This window comes from Phaseolus vulgaris, chromosome 3, assembly GCF_051622355.1.
Source record: "Phaseolus vulgaris cultivar YP4 chromosome 3, ASM5162235v1, whole genome shotgun sequence".
NCBI classification, from domain to species: Eukaryota; Viridiplantae; Streptophyta; class Magnoliopsida; order Fabales; family Fabaceae; genus Phaseolus; species Phaseolus vulgaris.
This window is the reverse complement of record NC_143500.1, coordinates 10915180-10940438: the sequence shown is the minus strand read 5'-3', so window position 1 is coordinate 10940438 and position 25259 is coordinate 10915180. Positions and strand designations below refer to the sequence as shown.

Genomic DNA, 25259 nt, shown 5'->3' with positions numbered 1-25259 from the left:
ACAAAAGAAAAGCACTTTTATTAAGATTGGAATGTTCTATATATAAGAATACAATATTTCATCTATACTCATAACAATCTTTATATAAAGAATCTAGATTAAGGAAATTACAAAAAAACTATTAAAACAGTTAAACCTAATAAATATTTACACTAAAAGATCTGTTATTATAAAATCTCTAATAGATATTTGTCTGTTTCCTTTCATCAGACGCTCTAATTGTCTGATGGACATGATTTAAAATCAATCATCATATTATCAATATATATATATATATATTCATGTCATTAACTTAATAAGATAATGTGAAATGTAGTTCGATAAGATAATGTGCAAAAATCCACATTTGTGGCATATCTAAGTGCTAATGATCTTTTCTTCTTCTTTTTGTGCATTGAAGCTTTTGAATTAAGGTGATTTAATTAAGCAAAAAGTTCGTAAGAAAATACCTAAACCAAATTGCCAATATGTTTTAAGTATTGAGTCCTGATATATTGACACCCTCTGACAGTAACACACATTTGACGCTGCAAACGTGGCAATGACGTGACAGAGTAAGATTGCACGCGAATGAGCAGTGCGAGTTTCAAAATAAGGTAAAAAATATATATATATATATTACATCGGTTCTTAGAAATAACTGGTGTAATAATTTTTGTTTACTTAGAATGACCCATATTACATCGGTTAAGCCATATAACCGATGTAATATATGATCCAAATTAAAAAAAATGATTTTTTTTCATAAAGAGTGGGTGAGTCATAAACGTCACATAGGTAACCACTTACAGACACACACGTAACCAATTTTGCGTGTGCCAGTATATGTGGAGGAACCTGTGGCTGGATAGTTCTGGTAGGGTTATTACACCGATTAAACCATCTAACCGATGTAATATATGGTTCTTATTAAAAATAAATAATTTTTTTTTCATGAAGAGTGGGTGACCATAAACGTCACATAAATAACCACTTACACACACATAGGTAACCAGTTTTACGTGCGTTACATAAGTAACCACTTACAGACACACGGGTAACCAATTTTGCGTGTGTTGCGGATCATATATTATAGAGCTACTGTCACATCCTCACCAAATGTCACATTTGCTGTGTCAATTAATATTACGCAAGCGGTGTCAAGTCTATGTTAATGACAGAAGGTTAATAAAACGTTTTTGTTAAGTATTATATGTCTTGATTATCCCGAGTTGAGCAAACTGATAGGATGTCATACATAAGATTTTATGTTCCGGAAGAAATGGAAGAAGCCTGATTTATTAATTTGTCATTGCTTAATGATTATATATTAAGGCTACTAGGGTTAATTACAGCCATAAGAAATACTAGAAAGTATCAGAGAAACACTTACCATTGTGGAGGAAAACAAGATGAAAGGCTTAAGTTATAGGTCCAGTTCTCTGCGATTGCTGATATAGAAGAGATAACATTTTTACTGTATAGCATTAATTCGCATAATTTATCTATTTATGTAATTGGAACAATGTTAAGGCACTTACTTGATACCAAGGTCGTTTTTAAAAAGAGGAAGAAAAAAGTGCCACTTCATATACCTAGATTTGACAGACAGAAAAAGGTGACACAGATGATAATTTGACGTAAGTTTAATTAGGACTGATCAACACATGTAATTAAAAAAATGGTTGCTGAAAAGAAAGAAAGTGGTGGATGATAATATACTCGGAACGAAAACAGCAAAAGCATTCCTTTTGAAATGTCAGGAGCAGGTATTTATGAAGAATACAAATGAAGCGAATAACTATTATTCCCTAACATTTGCAGGGAAGTAAGCATATTACAACGTCAAACTCCTTCTGCCTTCAGGATTTACAAAAGAAAGCACAAGAAATATAATAAATGAGGATATACATTTGAGTGGAAGAGCCATGCATGCACATGCACATGCACATGCACGTCACCACACCTCACTCATCAGTAAGGAACCGACCGGTAAGACCATCCACCATAGCAAACGGCATATTCTCCGATGGCTTCCAGTGACGCTTTCTTTGATTAATGAACCAATTGTTAATTTGCTTTTGGTCTAACCCAGTTGATTTAGCCAGTGCAATCTTATCACTTTCCTGGAAGATCAATCAGAAACAAGGTTTTGTTTCATATGTAAGCTTAGTGGTGAATTCCCTAATAGCTGTAAAGCAACGTTTTTCCTATATTCATACACACTATATATTTTAGATGATATATGCGATGGGGTATACAATTTTACAAACATCAAACAAATCTGAACACCTTTTACTCCAAAGATTTATACCATGAAAAAGAAGCTTGAATGATGAATATTTACCGTAGGATAAGGCCATTTGTAGTGAATATTCCACCACTGCAGTAGCATTTGTCTAGCATCTTTTGGCAGTTTACCCCTCTTTTTTTTCTTTGAAAATTCTAATTTTAGTGAACCAATATGACTTCCAAACTTACGTAAAAGTTTATCCTTCAACTCTCTGTCTTCATTATGCAATTGTTCATCTTGAAAATCACCATCTCCGGCACTTAATCCTTCTTCAGATGATACACCTCCGTCATCTGGTAAAAATAATAACAAAACGAAAGCTATATAAGAACAACATCTTTATGGGTATCATCTTAACTTATAAAAACAAATAATACTTTTCTCATTTAAAAAGTGGAATCATAATAAGCAAATGGTTTTAATCAAAATTTAAAACAAAGAACCACTATTAACGAGTATACTAAATACGACAAGCCAAATGTTTTACAAACTCAATTAACTTACACATCCAATAATGACAATATAACTCGTGGACAATAGTTTTAACACAAGTTAATAATACGTGGCAAAGTATATTTTCTTAAACACGAGAATTTCGACTTGTAAAAATAATGATTTATTACAACAGACATTACAAAAAGCAAATATTTAAAACATCAATATTATGAAGATATTTTTAAGATGAAAACACTATTCCTAATCTTCAAAGACAGCAGAGAGAATATGAAATCATATTTGCTTTCTCAATATCTTTCGCGATTATTGTTAACTTTTTTTTTTCAATTCATTAATCATGAGGAAATAAAATTTTCAGTTTAAAAATTTATCCTTTTTTTAATTAATAAAAATTAAGATTCGAAGGTTCTAGATATTTTCTTATATTTGTTTCACTACACAAACAAGGATTAAAGCATGAAAACCGCTTTCACAGATAATTTGAAAGAAAACGAGAAAAAAAAATTAATAAACTGGAATTTTCAAACAAGTAAAGGGAAAAATGACAAAAAAAATAGTTTTAACTTCAAAATACTTTTTCTGTAATTTTGCTATTTTCCTGATTTTCGTGAAGTTGTAGAGAGTGGGTTGAGATGAAAGAGAGGTGGACCCTTGGTTTTCTCTAGAACGTGGAGAAGACAAGATTGCCCACGTTTTCTGGTACATGTCATTTGTGACTTGTATAGCACATTTGTTGGTCTAAATATCACTCAGAAGCAACCCCAATCTCCTTTTTGTATGCGTGTGCTCAAACAATTCCCAGCCATCAACCGTGCATTGTTATTCAATACACTACATCACCACACTAATTGTGTCTTTTTTTTAAAAGGAAAATTTTTAAAACAATACCAACAACAATTTGCCTTTCTTCCAAATCACCACTTTCTTTCTTCTCTTTTATTTCCAACAACATACCTCATACTTTCTATTTATTTATTCTTTTTTTCCACTTAATTTACCTAAATCCCTTTTCTATTGACTCTTCTACACAATCTCTTTCATTCCGAGCAAACAAAGGGTAATGGTATGATTAGTTCTGAAGAAAGAAATAAAATAAAATAAATTTATTTTTGAGTGGATATTTTGAAAATATAATTCAATTGATTCTATATGAAATAAAAATTAATTAAAAAATAGAAAAATGAATGCAATCAGTTTTTTAAATTGATAAAATTAGTTGTGTTCCTCCTCTTGTGTGGCGGGAATGGGAAAAAATGGTTTAGTGGGCACAGGCAGGTGGAGGTTAAGGATAGTCACTCAATCCGACAAGGATTTGACCAGCACATAGGAGTGCACTGTACACACCTGACCTAGATTGGAAAGAAACAAAAGAAAATAAAAAAGGAAATCAGTGCTCAGAGGCAAGTTCCATCGGTTGTCAGTCATCAGTGCCAAAGGAGAGTGCCTCAAAAGGATTACAATCAGGCAACTAAGCACCACAACACCACCATTCTTAATATCATCTTCACCAGAGATCAAAAATGGGAGGAAAACATTTTTTATTTGATAAAAATAAATTAAATAAATAAATAAAAAGTAAACTTAAAAAAAAAAAATTATCGTAACTTTTTTCAAATTAAATTAAAAACTTCAATTTCATCTCATCAAAACTATGAACTATAGTCTAAAATCCTATTTTTATTGATCTTAATTCAAGAGTGACGACAAATAGGGTATAACAACAAATAAAACACCACGTGTACGCTACATCAATAGGTCACAGCTACACGAGGGGCCAAACAACCAATTTTTTTCTCTTTTGTCCTCTCCAACCACCAGACAAAATTGCACAAGCGTTTTATTTCAGTATACATTTAATGTCCATTTTTATTGTGAAACTGTTCGGTACGAAAGTTGCTAGTGGATTAATTGTTGTTCAGAATATCTATATAGCATAAATTAAAATGACTACATATATATGGATAACAAATAAATTTACTTGGTTGTACTATACTTGCACCATAAGTATAAAAGAAAAATTTCAGAAGTCAAAGCAATTTTTTACCCAGTGTAAATGTGCATATATGTATGTTTCTCTCACACCAAACCTATGAAAATTAGATTTAATTACTCCTTTAGACTCTTGATTGCAGGAACCGTTTCTTCGATAGTTTACGCAATTGTTTTATCGACTACAAAAGTTATAATATAGAAGCGGTAACAGTAACATCTTTCTGCATTTTCAAGTTACAATTTTTTATATCCTTTTTATTTTGGCAGTCTAATAGCATCCAACTCTTCTAGAACAAGAGTGGATTGAATGTCCCTTATCATGATGGTTTCAAACTTAACAACACAGACTAAAAGGTAAAAAAAATTGTAACTAAACACGTAAAAATGTGTTATTTTAAAGGAAAAAGATATATCCAGATATATTTTAGAAATACATTTCAGTGACCTCTACTTTAGAAAATAGGAACTTGGAGAAAATAGTTGTCCACAAGAGACCAAAAGTGTTAAAAAAAGACCTATTTTGAGGTAGCGAAAAGACAGATCCTTTAAATAAACTGGGGTAGATTTAATTTGTGGCATAAACTTTAAGGGAAGTGAAGTGAAGACGATAGGAGTGTGTTCCTTAGAAGGAGGGGCCCGTTTCCCAAAGAGAAAGAGCATTTGGAGATGGACAAATATGATGTGTAGTGCAAGATCCAGAAGGTAAATGGGAGAGAAGGCCCACAACCTCAAGGAGGCAGAAGAGAACAAAATATCTAAGGGCAATGGCAGAAGTGAGCAAGGAGGGAAGATCTGAATGGCATTGAACGTTCTATCAATATAAAAGCTGCTTTTCATTTCAGCGACAATTGCGCGAGTGCATGTGAAAGTTTTAACTCTAAAATCACCCGCTGCACACGGGAATTCCATTATTTACACTTTAACTACCTCCCAGTAGCTCATCTCATGCTGCTTTTGCAGTGCTTCCAAAACCCAACAAGCTTTGGAAAAGAACCATGACATCAAATATATGCAACATGTATATGAACACTATCTTTATATTACTTTATTGAACTTCTGAACTATTAATTTTATTTTCATATAAACAAGAGTCTTTACATTTTATTTTCTTTATTCTTCATTAGTAATTCAAGATTTTGCTTTTATCACAAAGACATTGAATATCACCCAGAAGAAAATGTAAAACAACGAAATATAAATCACAGGATGCAAGTAACACAAATTGCCATTGGCCTCTAAGTCATTTCTAATAAAAAACATATGCAAGAGAATAACAGCTCAGCACATAATCATATAACTCATATGATCTAAATTTATTTTTTTCGGCAACCATATGATCTAATTAATCCTACCCAAGCAACAAAGCAAGCACCATATATAAAAGACCAATTTGATAGCATTGCAATAACACGGCAAAATTAATATATAGCTAAATTATATTTAGCAAAGGTTCCTATAACTAGGCAATTACTCAATAATTTCCTCATGTCCTATGCATTCACCATCTCTACAAAACAAAACATAGATTTGAAATCTAGATAGTTTGCGAGACTAGCAAGTGATTGAAGTAAATACATAGAAACATCCAATATAAATCTTATAATATCTTATTTTAATTTATAGAGTATCACAAATTACATCAATTTTTTACTTCCAAACTTTTATAATGTTTTAATAACACTTTAGTCTTTATAAATTAAAAAAATAATTTAATTATGCAATTAAATATTTTTTATTTTAAAGACTCATAATGATCCAAATTCTAAATTTAAGACTCTAGTCATATTACATCAGCTTGTTATGACGAAAAAATTCTTTATAAAATCTACATTTTGATTCAAGACTGACTAAGATAATTAATGATATAACATCAATGACAATGGCAATATAGTAAAACTATAATTTGAAAAAAAAAAGGTAAGAGCTTCAAGAAAGCAATAAATTTAGATTAACCTAATCGAGTTAAATGCTTCTTGAATGCTACGAATAAAACTTAAATTTTTCATTGGAAGCTTGACATTAAATTCAAGCTTGAGTACCACATATTTGATTCTATAAATACATGATCCAATTGTGATGCCTGCAGCTATTGCAGTGAAAGGGCATATTAAAAAAAAATTCAAAAGAACAAAGGGGAAAGAAATCAAGGAATTTCAGATCCTGTCAATTTCACTTTTCAGATACACGTTGAAAGATAAAACATCACTTAAAAAGGTAATCTGTACTTCCAAACATAAAACTATAAATTATGTTAGTTGCCAACCATAACCCACGTGATCATACTTTGCATTTGCAACGTTTCTGTTTCAAATAAAATATAATTAATCACCAACAAGACCAACAGTATGCCAGCTTCAACATAATGAGCAATTTGGCAATAGCATAAAGGAAGGGCGAAAATCCTAACCAAATTGGTTACTTACTTCCCATTGCTTGATAATATTTATCTTTGTCTAGGATGAGATAGATGGAAAAGCCATCAATTGCCAACAGGCTTCAGTCGTTTAGTTAGGCAATGCATTCCACCCTTACTTAACATAATTTGAAACTCCACGGATTTAATTCCTTGAATTGAAGCTAATAAGGCCAAACAGAAAACCTAACAACAATTATGCTGGGTTCATTTATAATTCATAATATAGCTTAATTTTATTTTATAAAATTACAAAAATCTAACATTACTTACCTCACAACAACCTACATCACCCACACTCAGCAGGAACTCGATACTCTTTTAAAGTATAAAACCAAACATCAAAATTAATATAGTACCCAAGTCATGCATGAACTGAAGTCCAAAATGGACAGATTGAAAATCTAGAATAGAAAAGAAAAATTTCTTTGTACAGGATAGAGAGAAATTTTTCCATCAATATTTCACACACCTAAAAATAGATGACAAATCACCAAACATCATTACATCCTAATACAGTACTCATGTTAGCTAAGATTCTCAAATAAAAAATGTGCATATTGAAATGTTACAAGATTATAGAAAGACAGCACAGGTTTCATGTATCTGCAAGGATAGAAAGAAAAAATTTCTCATCTATATTTCACACTCTTTAAAAGATATAAAGAGATGAGATATCACCACATTTGCGGTGCGCCGAAGCATTAAATCATAGTGTTGAATCACATGTTCTGTTATATCATCTAAAAAATGACAGAAGTGAATTTCGGATATAACAGGTGGTATTAACAAGACTAAAAAGTCTCCATCTCTAAATCTCGGTTTAGGCATCAGTAGGGAAAAAATTGTCATCACGATTAAAATATCAACCAACAACTGACAAGAAATTACAGAAGTAATGCGTGATGAAATGCACAACTTTGCTCCAGAAGAGAAAAATCAACTTCCAAAAGTTGATAAGGGATGGATTTAATAAGAGAAGCAAAAGAAAATAACGTCATAGTCACTAGAAGAAAAATGTTCCCAAGAATGGACAAGGTCAAATGGCAGTCCCGCGTCATTATCATAACTGGTAACCAGAAACCAAGTATTTTGAGGCTATTATCCTTAGTAACTTGTGTGGAAGACAGTAGTAAACAGACTTGGTCTATAGGCTGGAAGACACAAAAAAGGAAGACTAAAATAATACAAGAGACCATATGAAGAGATGCGCCAGTTGTGAGACGAAAAATGCCCCTTTAAACCACTGGGTGTTTGCAAATAACACCTATCTATTCGTTGGTCAGTGTAAAGCATTTAAAAATCATGTCTGCGGGAACAAAATTGGAAAGCCAGATGCAAAGTCCCATGTTTGTCTAACCAGAAATTCTCGGCCAGAACCAATACATACAGAAATGAATAGTATACAAAGGGAGAATTAAAACAAGTCCAAGCAAGACTGGTTGGCAATTATAATCAACGATCCAAGCCACATAAAGATGAAGCTGTTAAGATAGAAAAACAAGGTGATAGATACAAACACATGGCAACCCATGGATGACCAAAACAATTCAAACTTCCTCATCCAACAACGAAGGAAGCCCGGTCAAAGTCTCGCCTTGAAAGCGCATACAAACAAGGGTTTCTTAAAGTTACACCCCATTAACTGCAGAAAGCAGTGTAGCAATTATGCATAAACCAATGGAAGAGAGGGAGAGAGAATTCCGTCCAATAGGTTTATTAGGGTTTCCTTTTATTTTTCTTTATTTAATTTCAAAAGCTGCGAATCATGGAGTATTAGTAGTAGAAGTAGTATTTTCAAGGATATAATATTAAGATTGTTAATATTCCAGTTTTCAACCAATCAGGAATACTGGGTCAAAACACACCTCTCTTCTAGTTTGTTTGGTTTCTGCACAAATTAATGCTAAAGCACAAAAAACGTGAAACAGGAGAGAGAGTACACAGCGAGCTAGCGCAGATATCAACAAACACCTGAGTAAAAACAAGAAAGAGTAAAAAAGAATGCCACTAACCGGAAAGGGTTGGAAGAGAAGAACCAGTGCAGAGATCCGTAAGCTGCGTTTCGATCTTGTTGAGGAAGGTGGTGGCTTCGTCAAAAGGCCGCGTCAGATCGGACTTGTATTTCACCAGCATGTCACAGTAGGTTTCCTGAAACATCACACACACACACGCACGAAAGTAAATAAATAAATGAACATATAAACAAAACAGCGACGAAATTCTGGCATTACTGTTTTTGGTTTCTTCGGTTAATTAATGTATGTTATAGCATGTTTATGTGATGTAAATATGAAAATATGTGTATGAACATATACGTGCGTGAGAAGGGAAGAGAGAGAAGGAGAAAGGGAAGGAAGAGGGGACCATGAACTCGTCGAGTTCGGGATCGGCTCCAACGCACGTGTAAACAACGTCCCTCTTGCAAACGTCGTTTTCTCGTCGGATTTCCTCTAACAAACACGCGATTTCTGGAGGCGCTCCCACCTGAACAAAACGGTTTGTTATAGCCGCATTTGTTACACCCAGACATCAATTTCAACAACGAAAACCAAACCAAAAAACAGCAAGAATAATATTGTAACAAATAAATACACCAGTGAAAAAGTAGGGTGAGGATTGAACAACTTAACTACCTTCTGGCAATCGATGTAGGCTTGGAGGAGGCGAGGGTAGTGAGGGTGAGAAGCGATTTTGGCTTTGATGAGGGAAGAGGTGTCGTGGTGGCGCTGAATTTCGGGTGCGATGGCGACGCTCGGGTAGGGTTCAGTTCTAAGGCCGGCGGTGATGGCGACGGCGGCGGAGAGCAACTCGTCGGATCCGAACATCGGAATCCGGCCAGCGGAGGACATTAGGAAGCCGTGGTACTCAGCCGGAAATATGTTCTCTGGCGCCATCAACGCTTTCTCCGAGTACTCCGCCGTTGGTGGCATGCCGTACATTTGGTCTTCCATGACGCTTCGTGGTTTAGCTTGTTGGGCTTTGCGTGGCGTCTTCGTAGTGTCGAAGAGGCAGTGTTCTAGAAGAACAGATTAGAAAGCAAACACCACGATATTACTATACTGTTATGAAGGATTCAGTGGAGCGTGGGTTTTATATTCATGATTATGATTAACGCTAAGTAGCTTTGTTTTTATTTTACAAAAACTAGGAAGATAGGGAAAAAAAAAAGTGAAATGGGAAGACTTACGTTGGGTGGTGAGCACAGTGGTACTGTTATCGATGATGAAGACGAAGATTATGTGATTTTTATAATAAATTAATCTCCATGAAAGGTGTATTGGGAAGAGTGATTTTGTTTTGTGAGGAACTGCAACGACAACAGGGAGAAGCAGCGACGCACAGGCAGTGATGTAAACCGAAACGAAAGAGACTACTGAAGTTCAGCTTCTGATGATGATTTTTCTTTTAATAACCCCTCAAACCTCTCTCCCTCTCTACACTTTCATCACTTTTCTTCTGTTTCGTTTAATTTTAAAACACTTGTAAAAAGGAAAAAACGTGAGTACGAAATTCTGCTTCCCTCTTCTTATTGTATTTGGATTCATCTTGTTATCTCATTTATTTTGTATCACTGCTATTTTCTTCCTTTTGCTTCACTCGCCCAACACCATCTTAAATCTAAACTTCCTCATATCACTTCCTAACTTCAAAATTATACACTCTTTAAGGGAACAATTTATTAGGCGCACCACAAAAAGACTTGGCTAAGGGAACCAGATTTTGTATTTGGAATCGTCTTTCAATTCTTACAGACGGCGAACAGATACTTCACCCACGTTTTTGATTTTGCTTGGTCACAAAGTTGTAGTTGTTTGTAAGAACAAGCTTCACTTAGTTTCATTTTGTTACATTTGCCCCTATTGGACGAATTGTGAGCAAATTTGGGTCAAATTCAGCACTCGTTTGCGTCTCCAACTTATAAAAAGATGTCTTTCTTCTGAATATGAGCTTATACGCATAAGGATTTTTAATTTGTCAAAAATGGAAAAATGGATTTCAAGAAAACCGTTGTGGGTGAAATTGAAATAAGTAGTATCTTTTAAGCTACAAGAAAAGGTTGAAGTAACTTATAAAAATAACTTACAAACTATATATTAAGAGTGTTATTAGCTATGTAGCACACACTAATACAGACACCAATATAATCCGGGAACACAGACACGAAGATACGTATAATATCTAAAATGTAGGACACGGGATACAGATCTATATATTATATAATTATTAATTATATAAATTGACAATAAAGATTTATGTGCACAAGTATATTTCAGATTATTTTTTGGAACAGAAAAATGTTTTTTTATGTCTGGTTCAAAAGGATTTGTTTCTTATTTTTATAATCATAATAGAAATTTATACAATAAGTTTGAGTTTTTAGAAAATAAATGTATTTTTCCTTTTTAAAATTATGTTAGAACCATACTAGAACTGTCAAAAATCCAACAAATACTTTTTGAATTAGTTTATTAGATAAACTTCTACACAGTTACTTATAAAAAGAAATAAAATAAATGAAAAATCTTTCCACAAATTAAAAACAACTTTGGATAACCGTTTTAAACATAAATTAAAATTCTTGTATGATTTTTTTCTCAATTTATTAGATTTTCAGAAAAAGAAATCACCAGTTAAATATTAAAATAAAGTTTCCTACTAAACAAAGTTGTTTTACTTCAATTTTTTTATCGGCTTAGGGTTTAAATTAACTGATAAGATGGTTAAATTAACTTATAAATTTCTAATTAGATTGTGAAACACTATAATATACTGAAATTAACTCACCAAAACAAGTTAAAAATAAAAATATTAAAATAAGTTCTTTTAAAAACAAATATTTAAATTGACTCTGAACCATAAGTGCTTTAACTAACATGTTCTTCTTCGTATTTCAATGTAAATATGTATATACACTTGAAATATTTTTTTTTATTGATGTTGTTAAATATTGGTTTTTGTCACTAATCCAAACTTTAAATTTTTTGTGAATACTGTAATAAATAAATTATTGGAATGAGTTATTATTTATTTTTTTCGTGTCAAACACATATTTCAGTGTGGACTAAAATGTTAAAATATTTTATGTTCACTCATCAGAGACATGGATGTTATAATTTATTTTTTTGTATATAATCAAACATGAATAAGAACAAATATTTCCATTATAGTACACGATAAAAAAAAAACATATTTTAAAAAATATATTTAAACCTTAAAACTATAAGATAATTGTAATAAAAAAAATGTGATAGATGCATTGTACAATATAGATATGTTCCAAGTGTTTAACTATATGAAGGAAGTATAACTGAAATGGTTAAACAAGATGCGTGACTACGTGGTGAGTGAGTGAATATTGTTGTAAATTATTTGATATGTTGAGTTCTTATGAATAAAAAAAAGGTATTATCCCTTACTAATTAGGCTAAGAGTAAAACCATTTTTCTTTACTTTATCTTCTTCCAATCCATATGATAGAATAATCACTCTTAATTTGGTTGTTTGTTTGAGTAAGCGTACCTTGACCAAAGCACCAATCCGCGCATTGCTACTATTTGTGTGGAATATGAGAAATGAACCTTACTTCTTCGTCATAATGATTCCATTCCACTCATATATTCAAATTCTGCACTCACAAATAAATAAGTTTGATGCTACAAATAGGTTGTACACTCTACATACTATACTATGGATGGTCCGATAACGATTCAATAACGGATGATACGATAGGTTTAATAAACACTTGTTATGATGACTTTAAATGACTCTGATACCATATTATAAAGGGAACTTTTAAACCTAATTTAACCTCATAAAACTGGTTCATGGGATAAGGTTTGCAACCATTTATATACAATAAAATTGTCTCAATCTATTGTCTCAATTTCTAGTCGATGTAGGATATCTAGCAGAAAAATATGTATAAATATTTAATTAATATATTAGATTAGAAAAATGTGTATATAATATATTTATGTGATAAATAGATATTAAAAGGATTTATTTGACAGGAAATTCTTCCTGTATGTGAACCTTTATCAAATAATAATACTATAAACATGCTTAGCCTTTAGTTATAAACACCCAAGAAAATTTAGGACAAGACAAAAAAAGACTCTTGTGCGCGTTTAAAAGATTTTGATACTGTTGAAACAATGATTAATATTTAATTATGAGTTAACATAGGGATGCTGAATAGCTTTGATAAATAGCAATCTGATACTTTAAGATGCTGTTAAGATAAGGTTTAAGACATGACTTGGTGCTTTTGGTAGATTTCTATCGTTATTTTTATTTTTTAAAACGTCCTTTTTTTTTCCAATATTATACTTTCGTCAGAGAAACTGTATAAGAGAAATGTTCAAAGTGAAAAAATAAATTTGATAAATGATCATAAGTATATATATTATTATTCGGAATAATGTAAAATAAATTATTTTATATAATTTTCACCAAATTAATTAATAGTTTCCAATTAATATCATGAATGTTGAATTGATTTATTAACTATTAATTTCATATTCATGTCATTCATCTAAATATTATTTAAAAAGTTTTGTGTTCGTAAACTATATTTATATACAAACTTTTTTTTTTTGTTTTTAAGCAATTTCAGTTTATGTCATTGATCTCCATCTACATTCGATTGTTTTTTTTTATCACTTTTTTAAATTTCCAAAATAAAAAAGAATTAAACTTTTTTATAAGTTAAAAACATTTTACATATTAGAGTAAAGTCAGAGGCTGTTTGTTTCTCCTTTACCAATAAAGATTTTAATCTCTACTAAAATTGCAATGTAACAGTAAAAGTTGGAGTAAGTCTTATAATCAGTTTGAAAAAATAATAATTAAAACTTAAAACTTAATTCACCATACCTACTTATAAACTATAACTTAATCAGTTATTTAACATATCTCTCATATTAAAATAATTCTATTAAATAGATAGAAAAATACAATTAGATGAATGAAATTAAATAGTGAGAAAGATGCAATTTAATCTACAATTAAATAGATTAAATTGTAGATAATTTTATCTAAATATACAACGAAAGGAAGATGCAAATCATTCATGTTTGTATCAAATGAATTAAATTGAAATACGAGCATGGAAACGGTTGGAAAGTTACTTCTTCCTTACATATACACGAGGAAAAAGTGAGAAAGACAATTGGACCATATAAATTTTATATTATTGTCCCTTTATTTTATAAATAATATTCCATATTTTATCATCACTTATTTAAAAAAATTACAAAATTATGAATTAAAAATATTTTATTTAAAAAAAATTATCATTATTTTTTAATTCTTATTTTTAAATAAATTATTTATTTACAAATATATAAAATAAATAATTTATTTTATTAATTCAAATTTCATAAGAAATGTACTAATACATAATATTTTTGGTACATTTCTAAATTTCTTGGAAATCTTTTACAATTATGCAATTAAAATTGTATATTTAATTTAAATAACTAAATGTTCAGCTAATTTTTTTATGTTATAATAATTTCGCATAATTTATATTTTTTCGAAATCAATTTTCAAGAAAAACATGAAATAGAAATCAATCTTATAGACCAAAAAAAATAATTAGTTGCTATAATAATTAAATTAGAGATCATTTTAGAAACTAAAAAATTTGGTTTATAAATTAGTTTCTATTATCGTTAAATAGTATCTAATTAGTTACCAAGGTTTTAACTACCAATATTTAGTTTTTAAATTTGGTAGCAAAAACTTTGGTTCCTAATTAGATACCAATTTAGAAATCATTTAACGCTAATAGAAACTAATTTAGAAACCAAAATTTTTTTAGTCTCTAATTTAGTCACTATAGTACCTAATTATTTTTTGTCACTAAAAATTAGTTTATATTTCATCATTTTCTTGCCGTGTTTTAACGAAAATAAAAAATAATATTTTAATTATAAATAAATAAAATCCACAAATATATCAATCATAATTATTTTTAAATAGTTAAAGTTGTAATGTTGCAATTTTATCCATTATAAAAACTTATAATTTCAATCACATATATGATATTATTTATAAATTTTCAAAAAAATAATATTTAACATATATCTTAATCCAAATAACTTAATTTTTTACCCAATTTTTTTCTCAAATCTACTCACATCTATTCTCTCGAGTTCACTCCTAACTCAAAACAAAGCATTAAAATTTATAAAGAAAGCATTAAAGTTGTTGAAGATGAATGGAAATGTGTAGGCTAGAAAATGGGAAGTAAAGCATTTCCATGATGAGTTATTGAATTTAATAATTGGGAAGCATAAAAGAGGGTTTGATCACAAAATATTCGAAGGGCGAAAGAGTATTGAAAACACATAAAACTTTTCAAAGTGTGGCCGACACGATTCTGAATGCCAATGGGATCCGACACAAGTTGTTTCAGAAACTCGTTAATTAAACAAAACAGAAATACATACGCCGCTTTCTACCTCCCTTTTCTATCAACTTCAACAATACTTATATTTTAATATATGCTTCTAATCAACACTATCAAATGTTCTCCTCACTCACCCATCACCACACTTACTTAATATACTAATCATTCGATACTAAATCTTTTATTCACCCGCTTCACTTCTTCTACTAATCTTAACATCTTATTACTTAATTAACTCTAAACTCTATACTTTTTACTAATGAGGATAATGATTCAGAAGCATGATCGTATTGGATCTCGAGTTCATCAAATATAACATACACACACTCATCCTTTTAAACCTTTAAACCCACAAATAATAATTAACACTTGCATTTCATTAACTTAAATTCGGACAGTAAAAAATTATACACTACAAATGTTTAGCTAAAAAAATACTCAACATGTGTTTATTGAAGTTGTTGTGTGTCCTTTTCTTTCTTCATAATAGCCTCAATGAGAGTTCTCTTATGAAATCTTTATTTTTTGTAATAAAATTATTTAAATATCTTAATATTACCAAGATTTATCTAAGAAATGAATTTAATAGCCTATTAATCTCTTCTAAATTCAATGAGGACCAAATAAAAAAGTTAATTTATAACCCTACATAGCCTTCTAATCTCGAACTTTTGAACTTAAAGACTGAAATAATAATTTCAAGATTTATCTTAAATCATATAAATGTCTGTTGGGTATGAAGTTATGACCAATTAATAATTGGATTAAGATGACTAGACACCATGTTTAGTGTGTGGACTTAATTATTGTGTCTTTTTTATAATCTATATTTAAAGAGATCATTGTACTGGTATGCAACATAACATAAATAAAAATCTAATAGTTGTTCGTGTAATGTAAGTTACAGTTAAAATCACGCTAAATATTATATTATTTATTTTTTACAATTGATTGGTGATTGTCCACGTAAATATTCCTTCTCTACTTCAAACTTGTTGAAAAAAGTTAAGTCATGTATAGTGTAACATTTGCGTAATACATTTGTATTTAAACGAGTGGTTAAAGTGTTAATTTAATTTTTGGAGGTATTTATTTGTCTTTGAGTAAACAGAGGATATGGATTGTGAGAAGTTATTATGAGTGTTTGTCGATGTGTAGTGTTGGTTATTGGGGTAACCAAAAGCACTGCAGTTACTGATGTGTTTGTTTCTTCTGAGTTTTCAAAGGTGATTGATTGATTGCTGAATTCCCCACATCACTTTTCTTCCCTTATGGGCCACGCCAATTCGTTAAGTCAAGTCACTCAGGTCCATCGCCTAAATGGGTTGGGTTTATTCTCTTTCCGGATAATACTTTTAAGCCTACTACTATCAACTTCTCAATATTTCACTCCAATTTCTAATCAAAACTTTTAATCTACAACCAAAATTCAATTCTTTAACTTTTCCATACTTCGTGTCACACATTTAATTGATGAGTTATTACGATAAAATATGTATTTTAATTTTAAACTTAATAAGCAAAATATACTTATTAATAATAATAAGTTTAAAATACAAAAATAACACATTTCTAACCCATATATAATATACTATTTATAGAATGGTTTTCCTTACCATTAATATTTTTAAGACACATTTAATGCTGTAAATTGTTCTTAACAATTTATTTTTTATTTGAAAACTGTTTTGAACACATCTAAAATATTTTGAACTTTCTCTTGAAAAAGACATTTTTCTATAATAATTTCATTATTGTCAAGCTTTATCAATAAATAGTTTTTATATTATAAACAATACACTCAAGTATATGAATACATTTATTTTAAGTCTAACAAGAGAGAATATAAAATAATAATTTAACAAAATTAGAATTAAAAAAGATAAAATAAAGACTAAACAAGGTAAAAAAAAATCAACTTAGAATTAGAAAAGATAAAATTGATATTAATTTTTTTTCTAAAAGTCTTATATCCTTATTGTTGAAAAAACTAGCTTCTACCATATTTTTTTAACTAACTAAATATATACTATTTTTTTTGTAATCAAGCAAAGAGGATTTTAAGAAATTCAGTTTATGTGAGCTAGAGCGTTTTTAAATGCAATTAAAATATGTTGAACCAATGATATGAGGGTGGGATGTTAAGAAATGAACAAGACAAGTAGGCAAAACAAACTGAGAGAGACACATTTGTGGGTGACAGGTGGAAGGATTCCATTGGTGGAAAAAAAGAGAAGTTAAGAACATTTATTTTAAGAAGAGTAAGGTAGGGAGGCTATATAGCAATACATAATAGTGTAAATTCATACAAGAATTTTGATTTACTTTTAAGGAGGGTATTATGTGGTTTATTAGGAAACTCTCCCAATATAATTCGTCATTCATGTGTTATATGGAATGATATAATTCCACAAACACTTTAAATTTAAGTCCTTTTAATCAATAATATATAATAATAATATCTAAGTTTACGTTAATAGCATAAAAAATATATTTTCGTGTGTGATCTACAAAATCTTAATTTTAACATTGTTCCTTTTTTCGATTATAACTAAAGGTTTAAGTGGAATGATAAGGGAAACCATTGAAAAAAAAATATGCTTTAGGATAGAAGATGAAAGTACTAAATTGAATATACTCCAATTTGTAAATGATACAAAGTTGTTTCAGATCTTAAAGTAAACTTCTTCAAGAGTAGATGTAAAACTATTGAGGTAAGAGGTTAAAGTGATTAATGATTACAATATTATGAACTACAAAACCTTAGAAGACTAGCTAATATGGGCTAATATTAGAAGACAAGCTACATGGAACTTGATTATTTAGAAATTTGAAAAAAAGTTAGCATTATGAAAGAATAAATAGTTATCACTAGTAGGAGAGGGTCTACCTCATTAATTATGTTCTCTCAAACTTACCCATATACTTCTTATCTTTTTACAAAATATCTAGTAGGGTGGCAAAAAAGATAAATGAAAGTTAGACTAGGTTTCTATGGGGAGGTAACGAGCTACAAATGAATATTTCTTGGGCTAGCTGGAAAAATATAAGTTGTTCGAGGAAATAAAGGGGTTTGGAGGTGAAATATATCAAAATCTCCAATGAAGCACTACTTGCTAAATGGGTGTGAGATATCTTACATGAGAGGCGTTTCTATGATGTTATGCTTTGGATACTAAATATGGATGGTGAAAAGACCTCTAATAGTAAGAGGAGGCAATGAATTATACGTTAATACGTTGGTGAGATATGAACAAAAGGTTTTTGTAGGAGAAAACAACTCAAATTGGTTCTAAAGAGAAATATCTTAAAAAGTAAGGGGTGAGAGAAATATTGACTTTCAGTTGGACAAATAGAAATAGGAGGACTAATTAGCAGTTATCTATTTGAGACTATACCTCAACTTTGTACAGAACAACTAAGTTATAAAGAAAATGGGTTTTTAGGCACATAATAAATGAGAATAAAGTATAAAATGGTGAAGAGATGGTTTGTTTGGGACGAGTTGCATAATATTCAACTAAGAAGAAATGATAAAGATGTGTAGACATGAGAGAAAAATGGACAATACAATGTAGCGACACATATAAAATTCTACATGGTATTGTGTGGGGATCACAACTACAACCAATTTGATCCAAATTATGGAGTATCAATGTTCCCTTAGAAATTAGATGTCTCACTTAAAGGTGTCTTAAAAGCAAACTCCCAACCAAAGATAATATGAAGAAAATGAATGTCTCGCAACAAGAGGACCTTAAATGTCCATTTTGTCTAGATGGAAAACATATTATTTGTGGCCAAAATAAGACAACTTGTTTTCGGTCATTCTCTTTTACAACATGGACAAGGAATGAATTATCATTTAAAAAGGGAAAGATAGTATGTAGTTTGAGGTATGTTGAGGAAACACTTAAAACTTTGGTGGATTAGACTATTCCCTAGCCTTATAGTATAATGCCTAAGCTTATTGGCCAAACATAGGCTAGAGAGGAAGTGGAGCAATATTGGAGGAAACAAAATTTAGTTTTCAATATTTCTTGGAGATCCCAAATTAAATAAAGATATGATAAAATTCTAATATGTAAGTGAGGTGCAAGCCTCATTTTACAAGTCAATTTTGTGAAGTTGAATCAGACTTAAAGTTCATTTTCTAAAATGCTATCAGAGTTTGTCCTAACGAGATTTATTGGACCTATCGTGTCACCCATTATTGAACCCCCTTCTATTCCCACATTCTATGTTCCCAATATGAGGGTGTGTGTTGGAGATCACACGTCGTTTAAAAGTGGACACAACCATCATCTCTTTCTAAAATCAATTTTGCAAGGTTGAGATAAATTTAAAGTCCACTTTTGTTTAATTGAGTTAGGCATAAGCTTCACTTTCTAAAATTGTATTAGAGTTTATCAATAAATTAGTTAGGCATATAACTTCACTTTACAAAATATTTGTTATTGGTTTGTCTTATTGTTGTGGGTTGTGGAATAACTCAAACAAATTCACTACAAACCGTCTACCAACAAACAAAGAAAACGATAATAGAGTAACCGACAAAAGAAATACCTAAAAGGTTAACAAGAAAGGAAAAAGAAGAATCAATGAGAAAACAATTAACATGATTTAATTGAAATGTTAACAAAATTTAATCTACGTCCATGGAAAAAAATCATTATGAAAACAGATATTACAAGACAAAGTTTCTCTTAGTGAACTCTCGTTTAACTAACAATTTTGTTATATAGTTGAACTTACAACTCTTACTTAAACAAATTTTCTAATACATGGTCCTACTTATACATTATAAATGTCATAACCAACTTCCATAAATCACGGCTAAACTAGTGAAGAAGACACTCAAGCAGTGCTTTCACTATTGAGTTTGAAATAAGAAGTAGGCAGACTCTATAAAGATAGATGAAGATAGGAAGTTAAGGTATGGTGCGAGGCAGACAATTTGATACCATCTAATACTCTAAAGATAGACCACTGATGAAGACAAATACACTAGTCAAGAAAGACACACTTAAACCACCAAACAATCTTGAACTATCAAAAGATTTATAACAATAGACTCTCTAGGAGCCTTAAGAAGATTTCACCAAGTCAATCCTCGCATATCTTCATCTTGGCTCAACACAAATCTTCTAAGCGAGAATCACTGCTCGCCACTAAGCCCACTATAGATTGAATTACCAATCATTGAATTAAATCCAAGCAATAAAAGAACTTGATGTTTGACAGAACCTTTGTAATCATATCAAAGAGATTGTGATTTGTTGAGACCTTCGTCATTTTAAAAAACTCTCGAGTAATATCTTCTCTTACAAAATACAAATTGATGTCAATGTGTTTAGTTCTTTCATGGTAGTCTTGGTTCTTAAATAATTGTATAATGTTGTGGTAACAGTAGATGGTGATAACCTAGTCTTGCACCTTCAACTCTTTGGCTAGTTCCCTCAACCATGAAGTTTTTTATTCATTGTCTTTATCATGAAAATATACTTGCTTTAGTGATTGACAAAGCCATTACCTTTTATAGATTGACTTTCCAATTGACTGCAGTACCATAAGCAATAAACATATAACCCATGAGTTTTTTGGTGTCCAAACACCCTACATAGTCTGAGTCAACAAAACCTTTTGTGGGAACATCTCTAGCATATCATCTAGCTCCACCAAAACTAAAACTCTTCCTAAAGACAAATAATCCACTTAAGAGTTTGTTAGTGAGCTAGTGCAAGATTTGACATAAACCTGCTAATAACAGTCATAACATATGCTATGTTAGGACGAGCGTAAACCATCATGCACATCACAAATGGTGTTTTCATATGGAATACCACCCATAAAAATTTGTTCCTCCACCCTCCTAGAAAATTATTCATCACTATACTTATAGTGAGAAGCAAGGGGTGTGCACACAAGTTTCAAAACCAATATTAGTAATGAACTCATGAAATTGTTTGTTCCATTTTCTAGGAGGTTGTTTTAGACCATACAAAAATATGTTTAACTTACAAACATAGTCCTTCTTGTCTCCTACCTCAAACATTCTCCTTGTTTCATGCATAAATAAAAACATTTTAAGGAATTACAAAAACTTCATGAAAAAACATGTTAACAATAACTTATTCTAGTTTAAGGCAAAGTCAAAAAAATTAATACTTTTATCTTAACAATAATTAGTTGTTTCAATGGTTTGTTTTAACTAGACCAACATAATTTTGCTTTAATATTTCTCTCTAGCACACTTGTACATCCTCAATATAATCTTAATTTTGCTTTAATATTTCTCTCTAGCACACTTGTACATCCTCAATATAATCTTTCTTTGCTAGTAGAAAATGAGATCATGAATCGAAGAGTATAATTTTTTATAAATCTCACCGAAACCAGTCTTATTTGAATTGAATAAAAAATCGTAAACAATAAAACTTTTTTTACCATCATTATTATAATAGAGATAACTTTTTTGATGATTAAGTCATCTCAACTTGAATCCAAAATTTATTAAAAAATTTAGCATCATTGAAAAAACTCTTCACTTATATTAATATTTTTACTTAAAAAAAATGCTCCGTAAACGGTGAAAACATACCGTTCAAATTTCAATAAATTAATATTTTATTTATTTTTATTTTATTTTTTAATTTAAAATATTATTATAAGTATTTGTTAAGTGTATGTATTTATTATTGGTGGTGTTAAAGAAACTTTACTGTATAAAAACTGAAAACTAGCATTTATGGTACATCTCTTTCAAGGGGTGTATCCATACACTTGAATATGTGATTGTTGGATTAAAAGTTTTATAGACAAATAATTAAGATTAAAAAGATAAAATTAGAATCACAATTCTCCCTCTTTTTGACACATATAAATATAAAGATAAATCATTGCTATGATTAGAAAGTGATAAAAAATAAATAGTGTCACACTATATAAATTATCATTCATTCCTTTGAGATCTTTTTGATCTTTTTCTTCAACCTTTTTTTATCAGTATTTCAAAAGCGTACCACTGTACAAATTAAAAGTTGTAAGGAGAATATGCCACCTTATATAAAGTACTTGTAAAGGATAAAACAATTCTACTATTTTCTTAACTAACAATCATAACTATATTTTGAAACTGTAGTTAAATGCTTATATAGTACACACCACTTTTGAAGTCGTTGAGTACAAGAAGAACACCATTAATAAATAATATTGCCTTTTATTAGTTTATGACAATTATTGGTTTAATATAATAATTAATAAACAATTTACATAAAGAATATATCCAACGGCATAGAAATAATGTAAGAGTTAAAAAATGGTGTACCTTAGAAGCTTCCGCAGGTACGTCGACGTTAGGATACACATCTGAACCTGTTTATTTCACAGTAGTGATTTTACTTTTAAAGAATACGTAAAATTAAAAAAATTAATTTAATACGAACTTGATGATTTTTTAAAATTAATTCTAAACTTATCTTAATTGAAACTAATGTTATCAAATAAATTATTTAAAATCAAAATTCCCAAGCGATTTAAAAATTGTTAAAAATTAGGGATAACTATTAAACTAGTCAAAGAAATAGTCACTCGCTGGTTTTAGCATCAATAATTATTAATATCAATTCATTATGCAACATTAACAATTTTCACTTTAGGCATAATTAATGTCATCTCACACTTGTTAATTAAAAAGCTAAAATAACACATGTTTTAAGAAGTCCAATTAAATTTGAACTCAAACGGCTACCAATAATAAATAACATCCTTCTTTCAATATCAAATAATAAATGAATGGTAAAGAAATTTTAAGTCTGAACTAGTTAATGGTTAACCTTTTATTTTATTTTTCATGCTAGAGATTATTATGTAATGGTTAATCTTTCATTACAAGAAGTGAAAGTTTACCTTTAATTTTATATAAAAAAAATATTTTTGTTTAATCATAAATTATTACATTAAATATGTTCGTCACCTTTTATATTTTTATGCGAAATTAATTTTTGTCTTACAAATTCAAACTTTAGACATTTTGAATAATTAAAGAAATTATTTAAATAAATCATTGTCGATTCACGCTGAAAATTCGTTTATTACCTAAAATAAATACGGTTAAGAACTCATTCTAATAATTTCTTTACTACAAATATTCAGGAAGTCTAAAGTTTAAACTAGATTAAAAAAATCAATTTTATATTATAATACGAGGAAAAAAATCATATTTAATCCTAAATTAGTTTATTACCATTAATCCTAAATAACACAATCTACATGCCAAAGAAACTTTGCTTATGAAATGAAGCATACGTACCAATATAAAAGAGTCCAATGAATGTCGTAGCTAGTTGATCAGAGTTTCAGCTTTTCTTCTTTATGTAGTTAAGTTCATGCCTCAAGCGAACACTGCCCCAAGTGTTTAAAAGCATGCTTTCCAAGAGTTTATTGTGGTAATATGAAGATTTGTGGATGCAGAATTGAGGAAATTACTAGACACAGAAATGGAAGTTTTTGGTGATGTTAACTATGGTTGTGAAGAACATGGAAGTTTGTTTCTCTATATAGTGGCACGCTTGAAGATGAATTGAAAGTTAAAGCATGTAAACTATTAAGTGAGAATATAGCTTTTCTTTAGACATCAAATGCTAAAAAGCTAAAGAACCATTTAAATAAGTTATCGTATGGTCATTCGGGAATCCAAATCAATGTCATGAATAACTCACTTCTCCAACTTTTCCAATGCCCTTCTCAACATGTATCATGATTTCCATCTTCATTTTTAAAATAAAATATGCACTTAATTATCCTTTTCCTTTAACACATTCTTCGAATACTACTTTCTAGTCACTAAAATTTATATAGGATGTGTAGCTTTAGCTCATTTTGTGAACAGTAAGAGATGGATGATGATAATAATAAGAAAAAGTGTTACAAACATGATTTAATGGCACTTTTTTTTTTCTCATTGCTTTCAAAATTTCACAATTTTTTATGGATGATTTTTGTCCAAGTAAAAGCTCTTGACGTTGAATTTTTTGTCTTGTTGTAAGATTCCTTCTTCCAATTTTCCATTTCTAACTTCTCATATTGATTCATTTATATTCCATCTAAAGGTAGATTGAGCTGTTATTTTCAAAGTTTCAACCATGCATTCATTTCATGACATCTCAATTTCAGCTAGCTTTTGTATTCCTTTCTCAAAGATAGTGCTTAAACTCAGGCTTATTTATTACATTGCTACATCTATAATAGAAAAAAATGAAGCATATTCAATTTAGACTGTATAAAGCCTAAATTGGTTAGCATTTTCAGCACTATGTTAGTACTTGCAAACCAATACAGAGCATAATGACAATTAATGCAGTATAACTATAAAACCAATGTAGTAATTGCATTTCATTCCTACCAGGAAATTATAGAATAACTCAACCAATTATTGCATATGTAAATAAATATGTCTCTTTAGACTACTAAAATACCACTAAATATAACACTATAGTGCAAATAAAGTCTATTATTTTAAATTTGATAAAATTTTGGAAACATTTTGTTTTGGTTTCTGAAATACACAAAATGAGGGTGATAACAAACTTACAATGTATGTATTAACAAATTATGAAAAATAATTTTTCCAAGCGTTGCATTCAAGATTTAATACAAATGATTAATGTTTAACCATTTATACTAATTCTCATATAGGAACTAAAATT

At 29.9% G+C, this 25259-nt stretch overlaps 1 protein-coding gene across 2 annotated transcripts; it reads right to left on the bottom strand.

The window, feature by feature from the left end:
* Window positions 1–1668: 1668 nt before the first annotated feature.
* Window positions 1669–24081, bottom strand: LOC137806565 (homeobox protein knotted-1-like 6). 2 transcript variants are annotated; one of them, XM_068606764.2, is made up of 8 exons: window positions 23864–24081; window positions 22880–22926; window positions 12657–12762; window positions 9770–10152; window positions 9501–9620; window positions 9149–9284; window positions 2327–2565; window positions 1669–2105 (listed from the first exon to the last, which is right to left on the bottom strand). In XM_068606764.2, the coding sequence occupies exons 4-8, from the start codon at window positions 10085–10087 to the stop codon at window positions 1947–1949; spliced, it is 972 nt and encodes a 323-aa protein (XP_068462865.1). In that variant the 5' UTR covers window positions 10088–10152; window positions 12657–12762; window positions 22880–22926; window positions 23864–24081; the 3' UTR covers window positions 1669–1946. The 2 variants fall into 2 exon arrangements, with proteins under 2 accessions (XP_068462865.1, XP_068462864.1); XM_068606763.2 differs by lacking the exons at window positions 12657–12762; window positions 22880–22926; window positions 23864–24081 and adding an exon at window positions 10324–10990.
* Between the last annotated feature and the right edge of the window lie 1178 nt (window positions 24082–25259).

Coding starts and splice junctions, on each gene's coding strand:
- LOC137806565 (XM_068606764.2), bottom strand. CDS start 10,087: ATGGAAGACCAAATGTACGGCATGCCACCAACGGCGGAGTACTCGGAG. Junction 9,621..9,769: donor CCTACATCGATTGCCAGAAG/GTAGTTAAGTTG, acceptor CGTTTTGTTCAG/GTGGGAGCGCCTCCAGAAAT. Junction 2,566..9,148: donor TTCTCTTCCAACCCTTTCCG/GTTAGTGGCATT, acceptor TATTTTTACCAG/ATGACGGAGGTGTATCATCT.